Here is a 12184-nt window from a genome sequence, read left to right as displayed (position 1 = left end):
TTCTATTCTATTCTATTCTATTCTATTCTATTCTATTCTACAATCTATTCTATTCTATTCCATTCCATCCTCTATTCTATTCTATTCTATTCTATTCTATTCTACAATCTATTCTATTCTATTCCATTCCATTCCATCCTCTATTCTATTCTATTCTATTCTATTCTACAATCTATTCTATTCTATTCCATTCCATCCTCTATTCTATTCTATTCTATTCTATTCTATTCTATTCTATTCTATTCTATTCTACAATCTATTCTATTCTATTCCATCCATTCCATTCTCTATTCTTTCTGAATTCTATTCTATTCCGAATTCTATTCTATTCTATTCTTTTCTATTCTATTCTTTCTGAAGAAGCTTCTTGTATGAGAAGCAAAACATCTTCAAAGAAAAAAACAAGAAAGTGCCTCTTGAAAAAAAAGCACCTTTGGGTGAGAAGCCAGAACTGAAGAAGCTTCTTGGATGAGAAGCAAAAGGTCTTCAAGGAAAAACAAAGCCCAGTTGCCTTTTGAAAAAGCATCTTTGGGACAACCATGAGGAGAATCTCAGCAGAACATGGCTATTGAACTAGAGGTCCATCCTGGAGAGGGGGGGGGGAGACCAAAGCACCCCAAGGATGAAAAATCAAAATTTTATTTTCCTGAAGTTGGCGTCATACAACGGAAAGCAAGAATACACCCATGTGCCAAGTCACGTAACACTTTTCCAACAACAACAGCAACAAAAATAATAATAAAAGGCCAAGTATCAATCAAACGTACTTTCTCATGAACATGAACAGAGTGGCGATGATGCTGAAGGTCAGTTGGGATATAAATTCAGACGCTACGTACAAAATGCTGAATCTGTGACAAACCCGTAGAGGAAAGGAAGTGGATGAAAGAAGCCCCTTCCATCCTAATTCCTCCCCCCCCCCCCCCCGTTTTAAACTTTTCCCCATTCCTGATGTGTACAGATCAATAAATAACTACTTTCCTCACCAAACAAAACGAACAAAAAAAGTCAACAATGTCTCATGCTACATGCAGTTAGTTTGAAAACCCCAAAGGGCAAAATAATAACAAAGTCACCAATATGGCGTTAAGAAATGCCTTGTTTCTCTATTTGTTTTCTTTAATCCAAGCACAGTGGTTAAATTTCAAGTATTGAGCAAATATTGTACTTGTGAGAAAGATGAAGGTCAGTAATTCATTCTTTCTTTCTTTCTTTTCTTTTTCTCTCTCCTGAATGATGTGGACAGCTAAGATGCATTCAAGTCACTAAGGATAGCAGGAAAGTTAGCTGAGTAAACCAAGTGGTTTAACAAAGTGGGGAGATAAATTGGAAATTTACAGCCTCAAAAGCAAAAACTGGCAACCTGGCAAAGACTTTTTCAAACCATGTTTCTCGTGCAACAGGCATGGCGTCTTTGTCCCATAGCAGCAGGAACAGAATCTCTTTAAAAGTTTAGATGATCCAGCGATCCCCTCTGGTGTTTAAACAAGACTTAAGGAAGAAAAACAGTTGAGATACGCAAAAACGTGACCTGATTTGATCAAGGAGAAAACACGACATGCATTTTTAAAAGACTGGACACCTCGACTGGACTTTTGCTAAATGAAGAAAAAAGCGAAATGAGGATTGATGGATTGAATGATTGGGGGGGGGGGATCCATATTCAACAAAGTAAGAGATAGAAAAGCCAGAAAAACATGCCAAGTTTTTCTAGATTCTAGATTTGATCATGCCCAAATCTAGCAACACACATTCAGCCCAATGGAGCAACGTATCTCGAAAGTCCTAAAACACGATCAGGACGTTATTATTTTAAAAGCAGATAAAGGACACTCAACGGATTACGAAATGAAGGCATTTGCCTTCAGGAGACCCAAACTCATTGGTAGAGGCACGTTGCAATGAACAAGGACACACATTCAATTTTGCAGCTGCGAAAATTGTTGGCCGAGCAGGTACAATCCCTTGTCAATCAACAGGCAGGCCGATTTACCACCAGCTTATCCAAGTGATTGGCAGTCAATTGCCAAGCCATCAATACACCGATCAGCCAGTAGAGAATAATTCCCTGAAAATGGGCTCCAGAATGAGTCCAAAAACTCGGAAGAATAAAACCACTGGTCCCAGTGACCGATCCAGTTTCAACTTTGGGGAAAAAAATTAAGGAGCAGAAGGGATTTCTGGAATAATTCAGAAGGGAAGATGTTGGGTCTGTTAGGATGTTTTGAACAGTAGAGAGGAAGTGATCTGCTTTCGTTCCTTTAGTTATTGTCCTCTCTTTTGTTTTTCTTTTGTTTTCCCCTCTTCTCTGTTTTCTTTATAGACTTTTTTTAAAATTTATGGAAGAAACATCTGTAATAAAAAAAATAAAAGTCTTCCAGAGGAGAAGATGGCTTAAGATAACTGGAATCTTTATTTCCCCACTCTGTTTTGGTTCAGAGTCATGAAAAGGGTTGGGGTAAGCCTCAAATTTTGTGAGTAGGTGGCATTAATATGAGTGTTTTTTGGGAGGGGGGATGTTTGAGGGGCTGAAACAGATAAAATTGCTTTCACAGTTGATTGCCTGGGATGCCGATTGGTAGAGAAAAAAATTAAGAGACAGAGGGAGAGGGAAAGAAGAAGGGGAAAGAAAGAGAGAAAGAGAGAGAGAAAGAGAGCAGCTACAAGCCATGTTGTAACAGATACGTAATAGAAAAGTCACAACCAAGTATTACAAACACAATGGGATAAGATCAGACTGTGGGATAAGTAATGTGCAAATAGAGGACACTATTTGCTTTCTTACACACACACACACACACACCCCATCTCAGGGGCAGATGTGAGAATATCCCTTCTCTCCAACTCCATTTTGGAGCTTTTCATGACTGTATCTTCCTAATTTCTAACTTTTCTGTTTTGCACACCTAGAGAAGTTGGAATTTTCTGGAGCCCAGCAAACTAACACGCCACACGAGAGGTTTTTCCAAAGCTGAATATTCTTCTTATGGACTAGCCAGAAGAATTCCTATTCTTAAATTCTCAATCTGTGGTTTGTCCTTGAGGTGATATACCGAAGAATGTCTGAACTGCATTCCTAACATCTAGCTAGTTCTTGATAATAACTTGATGCTTGATAAACCCAGATATGTTTAGCACTGCTGGAAACTTGGGGAGATAAAAGATATTACTTTATTACTTTATATGTAAGATGTGCATCTCCACTCCTGGCTCTAATTTCATCAGGGCTAAAATAATGTTCCCCTGGACTGCAAGGCGATCCAACCGGTCAGTCCTGGAGGAGATCAACCCCGACTGCTCTTTAGAAGGCCAGATCCTGAAGTTGAAACTCAAGTACTTTGGCCACCTAATGAGAAGGAAGGACTCCCTGGAGAAGAGCCTAATGCTGGGAAAGATTGAGGGCAATAGAAGAAGGGGACGACAGAGAAGGAGGTGGCTGGATGGAGTCCCTGAAGCAGCAGGCGTGAGCTTAAAGGGACTCCAGAAGATGGCAGAGAACGGGAAGGCCTGGAGGAACGTTGTCCATGGGGTCGCGATGGGTCGGACATGACTGTACAACTAACAACAACAAAATAATGTTTGCTGGTTTCTCGTTTGTTCAGGCACAATTCAACATTGATGGTTTTTAATCCAGAAAGCCCTCTTTCTCTCGAAACCAAACATCATTGTACCTAATTTAAACACGATCAAATTGCCAGAAACGCCATAAACAAAAGATGGCTGGAAATGTTGCATGTAAATGAAGGGGTTTTTTTTAAAAAAAAATCTTTTAATGCATTAAATGTAGATTTCCTTTTTTTTCTTTTTTTTAAAGGTTCAGAACTGGCTTCTAAGTCAGTAAGCTTGTTCCTTACGAGAAAAATCAGGGATAGATTCTGAACTGGCTGTGTGCAAAGAAACCTGACTTGCTTTTATTTTAGAAAAGGGAGAAAAGAAAAAAAAGAACGTTAATACTGAAATCTAGGTTGTATTTTACAAGCACACGTTCTCACTTTGCACCGACAAAAAAACCGAACCAAACTTTGAATCCCTCTGTTTAAAAAAAGAAAATCAAACCCAAATGCACACATCACAACACAACACAGACAAAGCTCACAGGGGGAGGCATTTGCTCGCAGCTGTGGCACCTTCACAAGTTCAACAGTGCATGAAACAGCCCACCCACCCCTTCAGACAAACGCAGGCACACTCCAAAATGCAGAAACGTACACACGCCATGCCCTAACATTTTTTTTCGAGGGGGTGGGAGAGCTACTTCATTGCTTTAAAAACAGGAGGATTGGGAAATTTTAAGTTAAATGCTAAAACAGGAAAATGGGCAACTAAAAAAAAACGGGGGGGGGAGAGAACCCAGTAAATTGCAAATACACAAGCAATTGCAAATCCTGTCCTTGAGCTTCTGAAGAGCAGGCTGCTTTGAATAGTATATCCATTAAGAAGAGAGAGAGAGACACACACAGAGACAGAGCGAGAGAGGAGAGGGAGAGAGAGAAAGAGAAAGAGCGAGAGATGAGAGAGAGAGCAAGAGAGAGAGAGAGCAAGAGAGAGAGAGAGACAGAGAGAGAGAGAGAACGAGGGAGAGAGAAAAAGAAAGAGAGAGATGAGAGAGAGAGAGAGACAGAGCGAGAGAGGAGAGGAGAGAGATGAGAGAGACAGAGAGACAGAGAAGAGGGAGAGAGAGAGATGAGAGAGAGAGAAAGGAAGAGAAAGAAAGTGAGAGATGAGAGAGACAAAGGCAGAGAGACAGAGCGAAGAGAGGAGTGGGAGAGAGAAAGAGCAAGAGATGAGAGAGACAGAGAGAAAGAGAGACACACAGAGACAGAGCGAGAGAGGAGAGAGAAAGAGAAAGAGCGAGAGATGAGAGAGAGAATGAGAGAATAAAAGAGACCATCACTAATGTTAGAAAACGTTCAAGTTAGCAACCTGGATTACAGAGAGAACAGGAAAAAGGCATAGCTGTTCTCCCCCCCCCCAATTCTAATAACATACAGTACAGTTAAAACATGTAAGATTACGCTATACATTATATACACATAAATACATATTGGATCTTAGCAACTTGTGTGTGTGTGTGTGTGTGTGTGTAGACACCCACACATACTTGTAGTGCAATTTCTGAACAAAACAAAACAAAACAAAAAACCAACACAAAGGAATCCTCTACGATGAAATTAGCACATAGCAGAACATGTCAAGAAGTCCCGTATAGTAGACACCCCAGGAGCTGTTAAGCGAAAAGTCCAATACGCCACCATCGAATTCCGCAACTCCTTAAAGTGCTCCTTTGATTCACAAAGCTAGTGTGTGTATTGCATATGTGTTTTCTTTCCTCTCTTGTCCTGTCCTTCAGGAAAGAGAAGCAATGGATGAGAAAAAAAAAAACACAACCCTATGTTTCTCCAGAAGAGTTGCCTTCTGACAACATAGGCACCTAAATTGGACGAAGGGGCCGTTTCCATGCATTGATTTAATGCCCCCTTGCCCGCGTGTAGAAGCTATCTCTTTACCCTAGACGGTTTTGGCTTCTTGAGATGGAACACGGTAGCTTAAGATTGTATTGCGAGGCTCCAACTGCTTGAAAGAGGTCTACGGTCTTCTGTGGATTTGTCCACCTCCCCATCGACGAAGGAAGAATGGCTCTGTCCCATCACATCCACCACAGGAGAGCATCAAGTCTAACTTCCAGCTTCCCAGAGGATGAAGCAGGCTCAAGCAAAGCTGAGCTCCAGATCTTCTTCCTTCTTCCCACGCAAAGAGGGATGCGAAGCGTGGGAGCTGTTGAAGCACACCAAGTACATGGAGATTGGGGAACGGTGGGCAGGTCCCAAACGGGCAACCAGATAAAATCTGTAGAAGAATTGCTCTCTTCACCAGGGATGTTCTTCCCTGGCTGAGCTTCATCCTTCTAACCACGAGAAGCCATCCAGGTGTCCACTGCCAGCAGTAGACGAAAGTAACTCCAAATTAAGAGGGCCAAGCTGGCCTTGCCATAACCCCATCGGTCCGTCTTCAGAAACAAAACAAAACCAGTGGACACGAAGCAGATTTGGTCCTTGGTTTCCACAGCCCCTTTCCACCAGCTGGAAAAGGGTCTTTCTGTATCTACCTGTCCCCAGTTTGCACCCAGGTGAGCAGGATGGAGCTGCTACTCCTGGAAAAAGAGAAAGGAAGAGAAGGGTTAACCAGGAAAGGTCTCACTGCCAGCCAGGGAAACCAAAAATGGCTTCCCATCTGAGACTTCTTCAAAAGGCTTCAGGGTTTAACTCCCAAGGGTTTTTAGGAACCAAAGCAGTTACCTGCATGGAAAAAACTAAAGCTTATCGTCATGCACAGATCCCTGATTGCAAGCTGGACAGCCGGCGTTCAATGCACATTTTACCTAAAAAGATAAAAGGATAAAGGGGAATAATGATTCATTGGTTGGGTGAGACACATCAACATTCGCGAGGACTGGAAAAATACCCCAAAAATCTTAAAAAAAAAAAAAGCTTTAAACTCCAATGTCAAACCTGACTTGACTCCAAAGTTGCCTGCACCTGCTTTTGCTCACAGCTTGACCAAACAGTGGCAGGAGGAGGGTGGTGAATTACTAAGGGTGGAAAGAGGCTATGAAGAACGTTTGACTGGAGCAGACAGTTTTTCCCAAAGCAGAACTGAAAATTGGTGAACTATGAGCTGTGGGTGGCCCAGAAGGGCGTTACTTATGGGGGTTTTGGTGGGAAAATCCCCAAACTGACTTTGCTTCTGCCGTGTCAAGATGGAAGCAGAACATCCAGATTCAGTCACGGCTTTGTTCCATACGGTATTAACCTTGTGAACTTTAAAGCTTCCTCCTTGCGTTATGTATTCAAGATGGACGGGTGATTAATATTGATATGTTACTTATATGTAAGGGTGGAGGTCAGGGGTAGGCAACCTTGGCTCTTTTATGACTTGTGGACTTCAACTCCCAGAATTCCTGAGCCAGCCGTGCTGATGGGAAAGGGAGAGGTTTCCAAGCTGAGCCATGCTGGCTCAGGAATTCTGGGACTTGAAGTCCACGAGTCATCAAAGAGCCAAGGTTGCCTATCCCTGGTATAAATCTATACGTATGTTGTATATAATATGTTTTAAATGTGTGTTATGTATGTGTACACTTTGAGAGGAAGCAACTAAATTTCACTTTTTTTAACGTGTGTCATTGTGCCCACAGGAAAAAAATGACAATAAAAGTTAGCTAATCTAAAAAAAAAAAAGTCAATAAAGCTAGACTCTTGATCATCTAAAGAGCTGGGAGTTTCTTTTGTTGAAAGTGCCAAATGGGATGGTTGATACCCAGTTTTGTGTCCCAAAATCCTTTCTTCTCCAAATAAGTGAAAAGGCCAGAACAGTAGACGTCAAAGCAATTGTGATTATGAGAGTAATTAGATAAGAAAGTTGGAGAAAGCAACAAGATTCCAAACAAAAAACTCTCCAAAGGTATCTCACGAGTCTCTTGCTTGGTGCTCCTTACATTTATTGATGTTCTCAACATCTCCTTGCTCAGAGATGAAGTTCAAGAGACCTTCCATCAAGAGCAATGCTTTCTGGTATCTTTGCACGCAGTCTTCTCGGTGGTGAAACATCTCATCCAAAGCAGCAGCCTGGACCTGGGAAGGAAAAATATCTTATCTGTTGGGCGAGGCACCCGGTCTACCAAATATAAATCAGTCTGTTCTGCGTTTCGCTCCAATCTAGGAGCATGTTTTGCAGGCAGACGTCACATACTGTGAACACTATGAATTCAAAATTTTGTGGCTGGCGAAGAGTTAGTGGGAGACTAGTATAGCTATTTCAAGCTCATTAGCTCTCATCAGCTATACTAGTCTCCCACTAACTTTTTGCCAGTCACAAAATTTTGAAATATATATAATTTTTTTATAGTCACAAATGCTTAATATTTTATCAGCAACATATTATCTGGGTTCCAATATTTAGCCTACTAATACATGTTAAGTTCCTTTCTCTCTACCTCGTTTTTCTAGCCATTGATCAAAGGTATCCCATGTTCTAAAGTCTACTGAATCTTCTTTCTCTTTCATTTTCAATGTCAATCTATCCATTTCTGCACAATCTAAAAAAATTTTTTAATTAAATTAGTTGGTAAATCTTCATTTTTTTCCAATGTTGAGTGAATACAATTTTTGCTGCAGTTAATACATGTACTATTAGATATATAGACTCTTTCTCATAGTTTCCTACAGTTATGCCTAACAAAAATAATTCTGGCTTAAAATCTGTATGTTTTTTAGTCATTTTCTCTAACCATATGTCTATTCTTGACCAGAATCTTTGGGCTTTGGGGCTTGTCCACCAAAGATGGTAGTTAAGTGCCTGCTTTTCGTCTACATTTCCAACAGTTGCTAGATAATGTTTTTAAACATTTTTGCTAGCCTCCCCAGTGTTAAAGTGCCATCTGTAAAACATTTTTGTATAGAATTTTCTTTGCATGCTTTTGTTATTTTGGCATTTCTTTCCCAGAGGCTTTGCCAGTTTTCTAATTCTACGTTATGTCCAAAATTCTTTGCCCGTGTTATCACGGTTTCTTTAACTTGTTCCTCTCGGAAGGAGAAACAACTTGAGGTTCTTCGAATTGCCTTCAGGTCAAAACTCTTTTGAGTTCCCACCTTGAGACACACCTGGGCCCCACAGCGGCCACCAACATCGCCATCCTCCTACAGTGCAACCCCAGGTGAGGTCTCACCTACCATCTGCACAGCGTGGCTGAAGATGAGCTTTTCAGCCGTGATGCTGTTGATGCGGTCCATGAGTTTCTGCTTGTCCATGAACCACCTCTGTAGCCTTAAGTTCAGGTGATGGCAGGAAGAGACGCTGCTTTTATACAGGTCGTTCAGCTTTCTCACAACTACGGAGGAGGAAACAAATCAAGGAAGAAAAGTCACTCACCAGATAGGAAAACTGGCTACACACTTCCTACAAGGCTGAAGTTGCTTGGCATATTCCCTGAATGTCCTTGGACCGATTGCAATCAATCAGCTTGCCTCCAGAAGCTGTGAATGCTCCAACGCAGGAAGTTTTTAAGAAGAGACTGGACAGCCATTTGTCTGAAATGGTATAGGGTCTCCTGCCTGAGCAGGGGGTTGGACTAGATGACCTCTAAGGTCCCTTCCAACTCTGTTATTTCATGACAGCGAGAACAATTAACCAGTGGAACCACCTGCCTCCAGAAGTTGCAAATGCTCCAACAATGGAAGTTTTTAAGAAGAGACTGGACAGCCATTTGTCTGAAATGGTCTACGGTTTCCTGCCTGAGCAGCGGGTTGGGCTAGATAACCTCCAAGGTCCCTTCCAACTTTATTATTATTGTTGTTGTTGTTGTTGTTACCTTGACTACCGTATTAAGAGGCAAAAAGAGACTCTTCTATCATCTTGAGCTCCAGGAAGGGAAGAAGGGATATAGTTGAAATAAGTTGAACCAACCTGACCTTTAACATGGGCTGCTAAAATTCATTCCAATGCTGTTGGAATTGCAAGTTTTCAGTATGACAGAAGAAGAATGAAAGAACTACACAGGGAAGCCTTCAGCTCCAAAAGGTTTGTAAATCTCTATCAGAATTTTAAACTTTCTTCATGCTTTCCATAAGTAAGATAAGAAAGCAGTATGCAAGATTTTTTTTCCCAGCAGTGACCGAGAGACGATTAACTTATTTTTAAAATAAAAAAACACACACTTAAAAACAAAGACACTTAAGATCAACCATGAAGATATTGAAAAACCTCCCCTTAATTCCATTCCATATAAGTAAATCAAATTTAGTTATTCTCCTTTAAATGTAATCTGTTTTAATTGTTCCTTCTGGTTCCTTCTAGTGATCAACCTTGGAAGTTCCATCCTATCTTGTTTTTTTTTTAAGAACTCAAAACAACATTTTCCCACAGGAAGGATTCTCATCATTAATTCCAAAATCTTATTTCAGATCCCTTAGTCCATTTATAACTTTCCAAAATAATCGTTCTAATCCCTCCACCCACTCCTTTTTTTTAAGTCCTTAAATTTGTATCTAAATCTTCTTTTGCTTGAGGATTGAAGAAAACCCAGCCAGGGTAGTAAAAAAAAAACTTGCTGTTCTGAAGATTCCTAACATCTGAAAAAGCATCTGTTTAAGATGCTTTAAATATTTTCTTTTCTGCCTCTTCATTCTACGTTGTATTTATTTCACCTCTGCTTTGCTTGTGTCTCTTTTCGAAAAGTTTGCTCGTTGCATTTTTCTTTTTAAAGTTGTTGCTTTTTTTCCCCCTGCTGAATTTGTTGTCAGTTCTGCATGCTTTGGGAGGAAAAAAAAAAAAAAAACCCAAGGCATGCATTTCTAAAAGATGACGTTAAAAGATAGGGTGTCATCTCCTTCCTATTATTCCCCCTCTGCCCTGGAACAACCCTTGCCAAGGAATGAGTCAACTGGCTGAGTGACGGCATATTAATTTACCTACTCTGTAATTATAAAGTCGCACCCACATCAATTATCTTTAAGCCCATGGTTTTGCACATAGCTAAGTGCTGAGAAATTCCAATCAGGTAACTAGGTGTTATTTTTCTTTCTCCGAGATTAGCAATCAGGATTTTGGACAAAGCACAGAACCCTACTTGCATTTCAGAGCAAATGAAACCAAAACAGAACAACTTCCAACTTGAACAAGATGGGGAAGAACAAGTAGAGACCACAGGGGAGAAGATGAAAATGAGATTAGCTCCCTTCCTTTTGATGTTCTTGAAGTACTTCAAGACTTGGTTAGGTCACCAGGGCTGGAGGTCCCAGGGATCTGGAGACGTGTTTATATGGCTCTACTATTGAGGTGGATATACTCATTCTCAATCTGCCATGGGTGGGTCTTCCTTCCTTCCTTCCTTCCTTCCTTCCTTCCTTCCTTCCTTCCTTCCTTCCTCCTCCTCCTTCTTCCTTCCCTTCCTTCTCTTTCCCTTCCCTCCCTCCCTCCCTTTCCCTCCTTTCCTCCCTTCTTCCTTCCACTCCTTCTTTCCCTTTCCCTTCCCTCCTTCATTCCTTCCCTTCCTTCCTTCTTCCCTCCCCCTCCCTCTTTCCTTTTCTTTTTCTTTCTTTCTTTGTTTTTTTCTAACTCTTTCCTTCCTTCCTTCCTTCCTTCGTCCCTCCCCTTCCCTCCCTCTTTCCTTTTCTTTTTTCTTTCTGTTTCTTTGTTTTTTTCTAACTCCTTCCTTCCTTCCTTCCTGCCTTCCCTCCTTCCTTCCTTTCTTCCTTCCTTCCCTCCTTTCTCTCTCTCTCTCTCTCTCTCTCTCTCTCTCTCTCTCTCTCTTTCTTGCCCCTGCAATTTTCTTGGCAAGGTTTTTCAGAAGAGGTTTGCCATTAGGGCTGAAAGAAAGCAACCAGCCCAAAACCATCTCACCGTTTTTGTGACTGTGAACTAAAACTCCTGGTCTCTCCGTTTCCAAGCCTTTGTGTCTTAAGCATTAACCGAAATTCTGAGCAACGACAATTACTAACGTGGCGGAAGAAGCACCTGATTCTGCCAGTGGCCAGACTGTAAGCAAGGGATGAATTCTCCTGTCTACCACTACTTAAAACCTGAAAGGCAGCACTTGCTGGGGAAACAAAACTTAGGCACTCCTTGTGGAGTTGGCTACACAAATTCTTACTTTGCTTGACAGTGGAGGAGAGACACAGCTTGCCTGCCCGGATCTGGTCAATGGCCATCTGAAGCCCGGCAGACAGCAATTCAGCCACTTTCAAGTACAAGACCAGCTGTTCTGCGTAGCTTCAACAAAACAAAAGCACAAAGGTCAACGGAGGTGCAGAAGGAAACCGCACAGCTGTTTTACTTCTCTACCATGGGTTGATGCTGCAGCTTGCATCCCACACCTGGGTGTTGCTACTTACCTCCATTCCTTGCTGAGCAAGCTGATTTGGTCGGCAACGACGCTTTCTTGAAGCTGGTACTCAGAGGCCACCGAAGTGGACATCTCACTGACGCTCCCTTTGATGGTGGCAAGCTCCATCACATAGTGGACAAAAGCCAGCGTGAACCTCAAGCTGCGAAGGATGTCTGTGTGCTCTTGCTGAAAACGCAGAGATAGAGACCCAACGTCAGAAGGGTCAGCCTCTGCTAAGACACCAAGATCTAACCACGTTGTCAGAATCCAATTATATTTCATCTCTAGTTATCAACTTTGGAAAAC

At 41.5% G+C, this 12184-nt stretch overlaps 1 protein-coding gene across 2 annotated transcripts in view; it reads right to left on the bottom strand.

Annotated features, from left to right (window-relative positions):
* Positions 1 to 4760: 4760 nt before the first annotated feature.
* Positions 4761 to 12184, bottom strand: part of ULK1 (unc-51 like autophagy activating kinase 1) — a 75474-nt gene continuing 68050 nt past the window's right edge. For both annotated transcript variants that reach the window (XM_039332337.1, XM_039332336.1), the window contains exons 26-31: positions 11886 to 12064; positions 11645 to 11763; positions 8727 to 8884; positions 7493 to 7628; positions 6297 to 6379; positions 4761 to 6151 (exon numbers count right to left, since the gene is read on the bottom strand). In XM_039332337.1, the coding sequence (XP_039188271.1) occupies positions 6324 to 6379; positions 7493 to 7628; positions 8727 to 8884; positions 11645 to 11763; positions 11886 to 12064 (648 nt within the window). In that variant the 3' untranslated portion in view covers positions 4761 to 6151; positions 6297 to 6323. The remainder of the gene's footprint in view (positions 6152 to 6296; positions 6380 to 7492; positions 7629 to 8726; positions 8885 to 11644; positions 11764 to 11885; positions 12065 to 12184) is intronic.

The sequence above is a fragment of the Crotalus tigris genome, unplaced genomic scaffold (genome assembly GCF_016545835.1).
Source record: "Crotalus tigris isolate CLP2741 ecotype Arizona unplaced genomic scaffold, ASM1654583v1 scf7180000024461.2689607, whole genome shotgun sequence".
Classification (NCBI taxonomy): domain Eukaryota; kingdom Metazoa; phylum Chordata; class Lepidosauria; order Squamata; family Viperidae; genus Crotalus; species Crotalus tigris.
Note: the sequence above shows the minus strand (reverse complement) of the source record. Positions and strands in the feature narration are given on the sequence as shown.